Source organism: Mangifera indica, chromosome 8 (genome assembly GCF_011075055.1).
Source record: "Mangifera indica cultivar Alphonso chromosome 8, CATAS_Mindica_2.1, whole genome shotgun sequence".
Classification (NCBI taxonomy): Eukaryota; Viridiplantae; Streptophyta; class Magnoliopsida; order Sapindales; family Anacardiaceae; genus Mangifera; species Mangifera indica.
Genome location: NC_058144.1, coordinates 3,020,970 through 3,033,549, shown reverse-complemented (window position 1 = coordinate 3,033,549; position 12,580 = coordinate 3,020,970). Strand labels below are relative to the sequence as shown.

The 12,580-nt window shown below is 37.5% G+C and overlaps 2 protein-coding genes across 2 annotated transcripts; both read right to left on the bottom strand.

Annotated features, from left to right (window-relative positions):
• Nucleotides 1-1,097: 1,097 nt before the first annotated feature.
• LOC123223236 (probable beta-D-xylosidase 2) lies at nt 1,098-4,896 on the bottom strand. Its single transcript, XM_044646366.1, has 7 exons — nt 4,319-4,896; nt 3,501-3,779; nt 3,245-3,414; nt 3,073-3,170; nt 2,587-2,937; nt 2,100-2,513; nt 1,098-2,020 (listed from the first exon to the last, which is right to left on the bottom strand). The coding sequence occupies exons 1-7, from the start codon at nt 4,724-4,726 to the stop codon at nt 1,419-1,421; spliced, it is 2,322 nt and encodes a 773-aa protein (XP_044502301.1). The 5' UTR covers nt 4,727-4,896; the 3' UTR covers nt 1,098-1,418.
• Nucleotides 4,897-9,033: 4,137 nt separating this feature from the next.
• LOC123223237 (GTP-binding protein SAR1A-like) lies at nt 9,034-12,400 on the bottom strand. Its single transcript, XM_044646367.1, has 3 exons — nt 12,105-12,400; nt 11,437-11,568; nt 9,034-9,722 (listed from the first exon to the last, which is right to left on the bottom strand). The coding sequence occupies exons 1-3, from the start codon at nt 12,231-12,233 to the stop codon at nt 9,402-9,404; spliced, it is 582 nt and encodes a 193-aa protein (XP_044502302.1). The 5' UTR covers nt 12,234-12,400; the 3' UTR covers nt 9,034-9,401.
• Nucleotides 12,401-12,580: the final 180 nt, after the last annotated feature.

Genomic DNA, 12,580 nt, shown 5'->3' with positions numbered 1-12,580 from the left:
GTAAAATCCCTGTGTGTTTCTTTTGAGTTACACAGAAGCCGAGCAAGGCATTTTAACATGAGACTGCAGCAGGTTAGGCAAATTCTTTGTTGAATTCTAAGAAGATGATTGCAAATTTACTCACCAGTTTATATTAATTTCTGGGACCGTGTCTCCTTAATTATATAGGGACCGAGCAACCATTGAGATGCCATACAGATCATCATACATAAGTGAGTGGTAGATAATAGTCAATTGGCACTGAAGATTGATGTATTCTCTGATACTGTCATACTATTTGGTTTTCTGAGAGCCATCAATTCTTGTATATAAATGTTGAAGCCTGTGCCATACGGCAATGATTTTCTGTCCTGGCATTACACTAGTACTGTTGCACGTGCTAAAGCTCAGTCATGACTTGGGGCATGGTAGCAGAGCATGTAATTTATCTTCTGAAAATGCTGCACATCAACTTGATAGCGTGCTTAGGCCGGCCATTTTTGGCCATTGATTCTACATAAAGTTAAATAATTTGAATTTCTTGAGGGCGTCCAAATTTAATGCAGTTTGTTTAACTGATATCCAGATCCAGCTCATCCGAAATGACGAGACATTGATTGGTATACAGCTCACTTGCTTCCACATTAGACATATAGGACGTGGCCATTTAGTGTGAATAGTGCAGTGCAGCCACAATTACAAGTTCGATACTAAACTTAATTTGTTGAACTAAATAGGAATTCTAACTGGATCCTAACTTTCTGAATTTGGAGACTTCGATTGGACGGAAGGAGCCGGTTATTATTGGTACACCAGACACTTGAACAAAAGGGGAACGTTGGGGCCATCATGTCATATGTAAAATCAAATTTCCAACCATGGAAAGTTCTAAAACAAATCCTAGTTTAACAATCTAGGGCCCAGTTAGTTTTGGGTTATACGCAACCGGGTCTTCTTTTATGTTTCAATTCAACCTTGAGTTACAAGTTTGCAACATGGATGATCATCGTTTGACAGCCACATAGCTTATACCTGCAATTTGACTACTGCCTTAGTTTAGATGTCGATTACGTAAATTAATATAAACATCCATCGTTTTCATCGACACTACTGACGCATTTCTTTAAACATTTGGTGTCCTCAGACCCATGATTTCTTTGACTCTTCGGTATCTCCTTTAGACTATAAAAAAGGACATATTAGCAAGGTGTCTTTCACCAATAATGAAGGCAAACAAACAGAAACAGAGACCTTTTCTCCTATACAAGCTTCAGCTCTATCTTGATTTTCCCATTCTGCTTCTCAATGGACTCACTAGTTACAACAATCATCAATGTATAACTGGAACTCAAATTATCAATAGTAAAAAAATAATTATAGTCATTCTTATCGATCCTTAACTTGAGACTATATTTGCCCATGAAATTGGTAGGAAGAACTCAAGATTTTATCACCCCTAAAGGAGCTGCTTGAAGTGACACGGAATGCTTTGTATCGGCAATATGAATACTGTATTCACCCATTGGAATTCTTCGAATTCCAGACCGATCCACAACACTTAAAAATTTGCATACATGTATATTAATTCCAACTCGTTGTTGAGTTCCAGCAGCAACATGCACTTTCTCAAAGGCCACCAATTGTTTGTGTGGCGCCCAATGCCCTGCTGGTGGTGTGGAGTATACTAGCAATGTGTTAGAACCATCCTTGGAACCAATGTTTTTCACATCCACCTGAATGCCTAATGAGAGCCCCTTACATTTTGCATGTGTAACTCTGATTGCCTTGCCAGAAACAGTTACGTTCCCAAAGCGCAGGCGCCCGCGTAGGGGGACAGCCACCACGGTGGGTGCACTGGCTACAGTGTGTACAAAGTTTGTGTAACTGATTCCATGACCGAATGGGTACACAACTGGACCTTTGTAAAATCTGTAGGTTCTTCCAGGGTAGCTTTTTGATGGGCTGGATCGCATGGCCATGTTTGTCATTGGCAGATTTTTAATATACTCCTGTGGGTACCATGTCATTGGCAGCTTTCCTCCTGCATTGCATTAACAATATGAGAATGAAAATAAGCAAGAAATACACATGAAACTGGAGATTTTTAGACTAGAGCAAACCAGGATTGGTCGTTCCGAACAAGACATCAGCAATGGCCGTGCCTCCAGCTTGGCCGGGGTACCCAGCCCATAGAATGGCTACAATTCGTGGATCAGTTTTGGCAAACGATACATCAATAGGTCCACCAGACATTAAGACCAAAATAGTCGGGCCCCTAGAGGCTTGAGCAACTCTAGACACAAGCTCTTGTTGGCGTCCCGGTAAAAGCAACCCAGTCCTGTCTCTTTGTTCTGCTTCAATGGACTGATCAAGCCCCATCACAAGAACCGTTGCATCCGCTTGACGGCTAGTGTCAATAGCTGCCGCAAATGACTGATCATCGGCGCATGCTACATTCTTGCAACCTTGTTGATGAATTGTCTTGGCATATCTCCCTATTCCTTGCAAGGGAGTTGTGTATCCACATGCCACTCCTGGTGGTGAACAAAAACATAAGGCTTCTTGAAAAAAATAACAACAATAAACTACCATCCTTCCTTGACTTACCAGCATAGTTACCAATCATAGTAACAGTGACATCAGAATTAGGACCAATGACAGCAATAGTGCGGTGACGGGGATGGGATAAAGGCAATGAAGGGCCATGGTTTTTAAGAAGAACAATGCCTTGTCTGGCAGCTTCGAGTGCAAGCTCTTGGTGAGCCTGGGTGCACACATCTTTGGGACCTAAATTCCCATATGGTTGTGCAGATGGCTCTCCATCAAACATGCCAAGCCTCATTTGTATGGTAATTGTGTTCATTAATGCGTTATTAACGTCCGCCTGACTCACCAACCCTCTCTGCACCGCATTCTCTGTGTGAACTCCTAAGAAAGGTCCACAGTTCAAATCCAAACCTGCAAAACTCTGCAATGTTTACTTACCGTCTGCCTCTATATATACAAAATTAAGTTCTTAAAGTTGGTTTACATTCTAACTGACAATGTGCCGATGCGGGAAGGCTAATAGTTTGTGTTGAAAAAGGGATTAACCTGCTTTAATGGCAAGAGCAGCTGCTTCTTCAGGCGTTGATGTATAATGTTGAGTGTCGTAGTATACCCCAACAGAGTCACAGTCTGAAACAATATACCTGACGGCCACCAATAGGAAGATCATGAATATAAAGTGTGAAATCAGAAAGATAAAAGTTGTAATATTAATTACCCGTTGAGGCGCCATTGGCCGCGTATGGTGTTCTTGAGTATTTTAGGATCAGCGCAGGTGGGTATACCATTAACCTGATTGTATGAACACATAACACTGGCTACGTTACCATCTTTCACGCACATTCTGAATGGCACATCGAATGTGTCCTCAATGTCCTGCTTGCTTACCTGCCCACAAGTGTAAAAGCACAATCTGATGTCAGCTTTTAAATGTAATTGCCCTTGACAAAAATATGCATCCGTAGTTTACCAACCTTAGCGTTGAAGTGGAATCTGTCTACGCCATTCCAGTTATCGAGATCATAGGCTGTGAAGTGCTTACAAGAAGCAGCTACCTTCAGCCGCTCACCGTCGTTACCCTGTAACCCCCTAACGTAGCTAACAGCATAATTACCGGCTACCACAGGATCCTCACCGGGTGTCTCCTGCCCGCGGCCCCATCTTGGGTCTCTAAAAATGTTCACGTTTGGGCTCCAATAAGTAAGTCCAGCAATGCCACCATTGTACATTGCTCTTGCTTCATCTGACACAACCTGTGAACACCACCATTATTAATAATAAATCTCGAACAAGTTAATATATTATCACTTTTTTTAATCTTGGATTGCCCTATCAGTCTAAAGTAGAAGCAATTAAAAGCAGATAAACACTTTTGATCCGTGATTATGAAACTCATCATTGCATTACGCTTGCAGGCATAAATAATTTTTGTTGCACATAACAGAGCATTTAGCCTGCAATATGTTTTCATTTTTTTGGTCATTAAATATGCATAAAATGGTATTAACGGCAATCATGTGGCTAATCTCTGCCATTATCCACAAATAAAACGAATCCCTCTATTGTACGGATTCTGGCCCACAAATGCAAGTTTTGATATATAATATGATTTATTTTAGTGCTCGGCCTATTGGCTTGTTGGGGAAGGCTCCTGCAGGATTAAGATTTTTCATATTATATGGAGTAAAGAAGAGGGGAGAATAAAACAAAAAAGAGTTCTTCAACGGTTGACTTCATCGTCATGCAAGAAGTATAGAGCTTAATTTTAATTAAGAAAGATTTAAGATTTTACCCGTCCGATTGCTTCCCACAATGATGCATTGAAAGAAGCAGCGGTTGTGATGACTTGTGGGAAGCTAGTGGCCCCAGGAAAGTCCCCACCAAACTTGGTTCCCGGACCCACATTGGAAACCCCGTGAAGAGCCTCAGACCACCATTCATATCGTTTGATTCCAAGGCGTGGAACTGCTCCTGCATTGTTCACAAGCAGCCCAACCTTCTCCTTCAGACTCAGCCTTCCAATGAGGTCCTTCACTCTTTCCTGTATTGGTAAAGATACCTGACAAAACGGCAAAGTTTTCGTCATTGCAACTTTTGGGTCGCAAGCAAATGGTTCCCGGGCTAAACTGGAAACACCCAGAAGAAGACCCGTGAGAGACAGCAGAAAGAAAGATGAAGTGATAGTGGTTCTATGAGGCATTTTTTGATTTGTGTAAAGAATAAGCTTGGCTAGTGTTGCTTTTTGAATATGCAATGTAGAGTATATATAGGTGAAGTGCGAACCAGAATGGCACTGACTGGTGATGTTAGTTGGGTGGCAATTAACCGATTATATTATTCATAAGAACTAAACTAACCAGACGCTACCTTTTTGAACTTCGAAGGGTATATCAATAATAAAAGTTGTACAGCACGGCAGTGCTTAAATGTATGTATGGACAGTTGGGTAAACAACAGGTCCCACTATGAGACATTATAAGCGTAATCAGATGGGTTAGATCATCTAATTGACTTATACTGCCAGTAATTAAAATTCTTCAGATCTTCTCATTGGAAATATCTTTTCAAGCCTGGAAAGCATAACAATAAAGTTGAAATGAGATGAATGACTTTATTAGAAGAACCACATGGCTTGTGGTCTCGTAACGACCTGATTAAGAAAGAAAGCATGGGGCCTGCAAATGGGGATGTGAGTTGAAAATTTAAGAAGATTACCATTGAGTTGTGAGTAGGCTTCCCTTAAAAGAGAAGTCAGTCAGAAGCCAGAAGCCAGAAGCTCATCACCTTATCTTACCCAAACTAGGCGGTGAAATGATAGCATTGATTCTAATCCTCTTTCTGTTGTCTCGTCTTTTATCAAAACATCATCTACATTGTATATGGCAAAAGCCCTTATTTTGGGCGGATTAAGGAAAACACCATTCCTTCAATTGAACGTGCCCTTATTTTGGGATTTAGGATTTAGTGTCCATGCTGGAGTAAGCTCTGTCATTGGTAGATCTAATAATTATTGGGGATCTGAAACTACAGAAACGTGCACAGGTAATGCCGATTGTGTATGCAAGTTGATGCATTGTGAAAATAATAATATCGTTAATTTTTCCAGTTGTTTAATGGTATGAAGATAAAAATGATTTTTCATCTTTTTTCTATAAAAAAAAAAAAAAAATTTTAATAAGAAAAAATCTCTTCTTTGTATTATCTAAACACAATATAAATATTAAATAACAAAATTAAGTAAAATTAAAATCAATCTACTATTTTAAATATCACAAATATAATATATTAACTACTTTAATATACATAACAAATACTTAAATAAATTTAAAAATATATAAATAATCTAAAATTATAAATATATGCTTATATTTTAAATAAATATATAAATATATTAATATAAAAAATGGAGATAAGGGTGGGGCGAGGAGAAGATTCATATATCCTCGTAATTGGTTATAGAGTTTTTTTTTAATCTCCATGCCCATTTTTTTTCCTGTTTTTATTGAGAAATTTTTTCCCATTAAGGTTAGAGAGGATTGAACCTAAAATTGGGCCAAAATTACCATTTATATATGGTGATAGGAAAAGAAAATAAACGAAGTTGACCACTTGCGTGGAAAAGCCTTTCAATTTTCTCAAGGGAGGGTTCCCAATTCCCGCAATGCCTAGCGGAATTTTGTCTGCTTTTGGAACTTGCCTACGTATTTTCTTATTCCTTTCTTTTAATTGATTTTCCTCATCTGATTCTAAGCAACATAATTAAATCCACCACTGAATTTTACCCCACAGCTTGAGCAGAGAATGTTAGAAAGGAAACAAGGCCAGTGGCTAAGGGTCCAGGGAATGGCTGTCAGAAGATAATCCATTGCATGTCAGTGGAGTTATGTCCCATATTGACAAATAAGCTGGTGATTGGCATTAAAATATTTTAAAAATTTCAGAAACATTATTTTAAAAGCAAAAACTCCTAGCTGGAGGGCATACATGAGAAATTTTCTGGTTAGCTGTTGAAATTTTGGAAGAATGCATATCCGGACTGCAATGGAAGAAGTTTAATAGGGGCCAGCAGGGCTAAGATGACTGTGTGGTTATATTCAATGAAACTTCCTCTAAACTACAGGTGGTTAAAATGATAATGAAGAAGAAGAACAATGGTAAGAAGGTTTGATGCGTAATAGCTGTACAAGAAATTGTAACTAATTTAATCATGAAGATTATGGACCCTATGATTAAAACGGAAGAAAAGCTTGATAAAAATAAATCATTAATTAAATTCGCAGGAAATAGGATAATAATAATAATAATCAGATAATGGATCTTCTTATGTGACAGAAAGGGAGCAAAGATTTCTAACAAACAAAGCAATTTCCAGCTGCCCTACCACTGAAGATTGTTATCCATGAGAAGAATGAGAGATTTTCTTCTTTACAGTTAAGTAAGAAGATAGTTTGGTACAAGTTAATTCTCCCTAAACCTCAATTGCCACAAGAGATCTTTGGTGGAGAATTCTTGTGGATTCCGAAACCTTTAATGGCTTTGAGTTTAATACACGTTGAATACAAATGTCCAGATACTGCATGTCTCTGATTTGGGCTAAACTTCTTCTGTACGTATATATGAATATGACACATATCAAGTAATAAAAATTACATTTTTGTCTTTCCTTTTCAAAAGATAAGTGTCTACAATTAATCCTATAATAAAAACACAAGTAAAATAAAGAGACAGTCTCCCTTGGTTGCGTTTATGGTCCATCTCAAAATGCATTTCCGTAACATTCAAGTTAAGGAATGATTGATTTCTATTTCAATTGAAAGATTTTTTATAGTCTTGGCTTTGAGAGACTAGTTGAAAGTTTAGAAATATTAAAACTATTGGGTTTGATTCATCCATGATGGATTGACCCAGCTCATACTCAATATGATGTTAATTTCCAATACTACTCATAATAGTTGAGGACATATTTACGACCCTTTACTTGAAGAAATTCATGTAGAAATGCATGCCTTTTGTTGTACATATAATTAAATCAAAAATTATTTTAATAAGGTAACCAACCATTGGTGGATGATGGAATTTAAGAGTATTTTAGTGATTAATTAAATTTGCTAAACAAGTAATCATCAAGTCATTTGTCAAACGGCCTCTTAAATTGAGCAATAAAAGCAAACCCTTTACTTGTAATAGAACACCAAACAAGATGAAATACGAAATATTTTTAAACATATAACACATCACTAATTGGGCCCATAACGCCTAATGGCCCAAAAAAGGGACCATTTGTGGGCTTTGTAGGCTTGTTCTAAAAGAACAAATCATATACACTTTCATTCCCTAATAATAAGGGGTAAATTCCATGGAAAATAAGGAGGCAGAGCCAAGAGAAACTTGTAATACCTAGTAAATTTCAGAAATGGTTTCTAAGGCTGGGTTCCACTGCTTTTGATTCTTAAATCGGTGACTGGAAAACCCCGTTTCATCCACTCTCAAAACGTTAACTTGATCACCTTCTTCTCTATCTTCCCTTACCTCTTCATCATTTACAGTGGGTAACACCTTGGAGTTGTTTCTCTTCCTGCTAAGTAGGCATAACGATTTTCTTTTATCACAAGCGGCCCCTATTATCGAAATATCTTTCTCTGTAACCTTCCCATTGACTCTACTAACAGGAACAAACATGTAAAGGTTCCCTGCCAAGAGTACATCGTCAGCTCGCATGGCCGATATACGGCGAGTTCTCAGGAGTCTGTCTACTGGAGAAATGATGTGGCCTCTTTCTTCAAGCATGACCTCCGCAGCTCTAATTGGAAGGTTGACCTTCGTCAGGTTTCCATTAGCATCGACAAGCTTAGCTTTTTGAGTTGAATTCACAAAGAAACAAGAGCAAGTGTAGTTGCCCATATCTCGTCGTTTCAGTTGTAAGTAGAGATTAAATATGAGGTGTGGGGGAGAGCGTCTATCAGTTATATATGAATGTAGTCGGGGGCCGAGTCAAGAGTCAAGAGTCTAAAGTTTAAAAGAAAAAAAAAAAAAGACTAAAGCGACCGGAAAGAGTCGTGGGGAGGTCAGTGATAAGCTGGGTGTAGTGTTGAAAAGGCGGGTGTTTGATGGGTATCTGCGTTGGGCTTGGTCGTGAAGCATGGAAATGGTGATGTTAGTGGGGTCTTTTCTATGTAAAACTGTTCTATTTGTCTTGTCTTGGCCTTTGAATTAGTAAAAGTCTTGTGGCATCTGTATATGCTGAGAATCATCGGTGTACCACCGAGGAATTATCGAAGTATATTACAAGGTTTTTAACAAGCCTGTTGGGCCATTTGTCTCCACTTGAAATCCGACACTGATGTTTTATTAGAATATTGAATCTATGAGCAAGGGCTCGTCAATTATCGGAAGCATGAAGCTGTGGCTTTATTTCTTGGTGATACCATCAAAGCATTGATGAAAAGCATACGTGTGCTGGAATTATCGAATGTATGCGATGAAGGCCACCCGAAAGAGGAGAAAACAGAAGGAATAGTGCTAATTCATTTTTTTCTTGGAACTAATAATACATTCTGTAAAGCCCAATTATACGATAAGACACTGATTCAAAAGAAACAGCAATCAGCTCCACGGCAGCATACGACAATAGATTGCTAGTAATTTAACAGACTATAATACCATAGAAAGACCTGTTACCACAAGTAAAATTTACAGAATAGTAACATTAATAATTCCTTCCTCACAGACTCAAAACACAGTAGTTCCAATTTAAATCCCACTCACAAGCTGGATCAAACAAGGAGATTAATATAATTCGTGAGATGAGAAACAGTGGGATAGGATAGGGCTTTGGGATCTGCAATACATCTTCCTAAAACACCACATACCGTATCCTATTTAATGTATTGGGAGAGCCATTTGAAGCCGTCACCATATCCCATCTTGCGCACAATACTGCACATAAACAGCTCCAGTGGGCGGACATTTGTGTCTGCTAGATTAACCTTCCCCTTGCCAGTGGTGAAATTTGTCAGACCAAGATGATATCGCAACTCATCTTCTGAGGCCGCATATGGGATGTCAATCTTGTTTCCTAAAACAAGAAAAGGAACATTAGCCAATGCCTCGTCAGAAAGGAGTGCGTCCAGTTCTTTCTTTGACTCTGCAAACCTCTCTTTGTCATAGGCATCCACTAGGTAGACTACAGCATCTACCTGTGAGATACAGTAAATCCATTAGAACTATTTTATCATTTGCAACAAGGCCAAAATTAAAGTCTTCAAATTTTAAGATGCACCCAGTTGAATTAGGAAGATATAGAATCACACAACTTCTATGCATAACAAAGATGTGAGCATCACAAATCAACATATAATAAATTTTCCATCAAGGTCCAACTGATAATTTTGATTGGGACTAGTAGAAATTCTCTTCATCCATGTCAACTCAGTCAAAAGTTTAATGCCACCCAAGACTTATCACATCAACGTTGCCTAAGCCAAGGCACAAACAATAACTAGCATGATTTGACTAACCAATAGCAACTCTGTGCACAGAAATGCAATGGTATATAAATGGATGTAATGCACTTTGGCATTAGCCAATTGAAATAATTTAATCCATCATAAGCTACAGAGATAATTTCATGACAAATATTGGAAAATTATATTACACAGTAAATTCATAAGAAATGGAACAAAATAACAAAAAGGCTTATTGAAAAATGGTGGAACAATCAAGCCTATTACAGAAGAAAAGTGAAGAACAACATAAAGAATGTCAACATAGAAGATAACAGAAAATACCAAGCAAACAAAGTATAACTAGTAAAGCAAATCAAGCTCATAAATCACTTGGCTGGTAACAAAATTAGATAGATGACATAGGTCAATCCAAAGGCAATTAAATAAAATTCAATAAGAGGCATCATCAGGATGTCTACAACAAGTGATGGAGAAAGCCATGTAAACCTCATTGCAATCAGTTCTGGAACATGGACCACATTACTAGCCAATGTAGCTATGTAATGTGGAACATGGACATCTACAATAAGTGATGGAGAAAGCCATGTAAACCTCATTGCAATCATTCTGGAACATGGAGAAAGCCATGTAAATCTCAATATAAGTTAATTCCTGAGTTCAACATGGACCACGTTACTAGTAACTTTAATACAAGCTTAACATACCACAACCTGCAGTCTTGCAAACCAATGGATGCACTATTACAACTTCAATCCAAAAAACAACATAAGTTACACTATAGAAATAAACAATGATTCCTGCAAGGGGCCTTTCTTTTGTTTGAGTATTTATATAAGCCAAAACAGAAGGCAATAACCTCCAAAATGAAATTCTAATTAAGATTTGTACTGCCAAAATGATACAAAAGTTAACACATAACTACAGAGAATTTTCTTCTGCATCTTATATGTCACAAGGCAAAATAAAAAAAATTTATGCATGCAAGCCGTCAACCTTACATAAAGAGATTATTGTACTGAAAGTTAATATGTTATTGTCTAATTTATTTGAATATATGTTGAGAAGAACTGAAGGGACAAATAAGCATCACAAAAATAGTTGAAACAAGTAAAAGGTAAGATTCAAACCAAAAAACATCACAAGCAGCACTTGATTACAGTTAACATGGGTGCATTTCAAAGGAACCAAAGAAATAAACAAATATCAAACAAGGGTACATCTATAAACCATTAAATCCAGTCAACAACAGCTAAGAAATAATAACCAGCAGTTACACCTTACTTATGGCAAATTAGTTACAGATTGTTGAATTAAGAATGAATCAGGTTAATGCCGAAAGTGCTGCACATAGCAACAGTTAATTTAGCTACAGGTATGACCACTCTTCTTATGTGATATAAATCACTTCAGTACTAAACTAACTCGAGTTTTAAGCATAACTCACCTTGGCATAGTAATCCTTCCAAACTCTACGAGCAATCTGATGACCTCCTAAATCGAATGCCTTGAACTTAATTTTCCCAATATTGAGCTCCTCTGAGGTGGGATACTGTGTTGGCTGATGCTGGGCCAATCTCTGAAATCAACCCAAGATTAAGTACTGCAAGATCAACTAAAACTTCCACGATTCACAGAGCATAAATGTCTAGGAGCAACTTTACTAATCAAGCTAAGCATTATGAAATAATTTACTTATTAAAATTTTCTTGCCTCGTCAACTACACAACTGAAGACATATATATTCATATTATTATAGAAAAAAAGGAAAGAAAGAAAGAAAGAGTGAAAATTTCACATCCATTTCGTTTAAGTACTGATAATGAAAAAAAGGGTCAAATAACCAACATAAACAACAATCCAGTTAAATTAAACAATGAAGCCATATGATAAATCGGATTGTGTATGATTGACCTGTGAGGCAAATTCTGTTCATCCACGTCTCAAATAAATCAAATAATAATACAAAAAAAAAATCCTAATTTCTACTTCATTCACCTACCGCTTCTCAAAAGAGGAACAAATTGCTATACACATAAACAAAATCGGCAAAGTAAATTGAAGCGAAAAATGGACGATTATAAGAAAAGAGACAAGAAACTAAAAAAAAGGGACCTCATCTTTCAACATGTGGAGCAAAGTGGTTTTTCCAGCATTATCTAGGCCTAAGAACAAGATCTTAGCCTCTTTCTGCCACAGACCAAGGGAAGCCAAGACGCTGTAGAACCAGTCAAAAAGAAACATAGTTCAAATCGTTAACCTGAATCCAATCAAAGATAGATCGAACTTGAATTTATGACGATCTAAGTTAAAGAAGGGACCAGATCGTCCAATTCCGACTCTCAGTTTCGATTAGGCAGAAGAAAACATTGCTTTTGACCCTAACAATAACAACGATGAGAAAAGCGATTTGGTAATAGTGAGCTGGGGTAAAATGATACTTTCATGAGGTGGATGACGTTGCGTCCTTCTGGGCCCAGTTTTCTGTGGTGAGTGACGTCTTCTTTTGTCCAGCAGTACATAAGAACAGTGCCGATACTGTCTCATTTGGATTTTACATTTTAGTATTCTTCTAGAAATATAAATAGCTA

Excerpts from the sequence above, each read along its gene's own strand:
- LOC123223237 (XM_044646367.1), bottom strand. The coding sequence starts at position 12,233 with ATGTTTCTTTTTGACTGGTTCTACAGCGTCTTGGCTTCCCTTGGTCTG. Across the intron at positions 11,569-12,104 it reads TCCACATGTTGAAAGATGAG|AGATTGGCCCAGCATCAGCC; the intron begins GTCCCTTTTTTT and ends GGTTGATTTCAG. Across the intron at positions 9,723-11,436 it reads GGAAGGATTACTATGCCAAG|GTAGATGCTGTAGTCTACCT; the intron begins GTGAGTTATGCT and ends TGTATCTCACAG.
- LOC123223236 (XM_044646366.1), bottom strand. The coding sequence starts at position 4,726 with ATGCCTCATAGAACCACTATCACTTCATCTTTCTTTCTGCTGTCTCTC. Across the intron at positions 3,780-4,318 it reads TGTGGGAAGCAATCGGACGG|GTTGTGTCAGATGAAGCAAG; the intron begins GTAAAATCTTAA and ends TGGTGTTCACAG. Across the intron at positions 2,021-2,099 it reads GTTCGGAACGACCAATCCTG|GAGGAAAGCTGCCAATGACA; the intron begins GTTTGCTCTAGT and ends AATGCAATGCAG.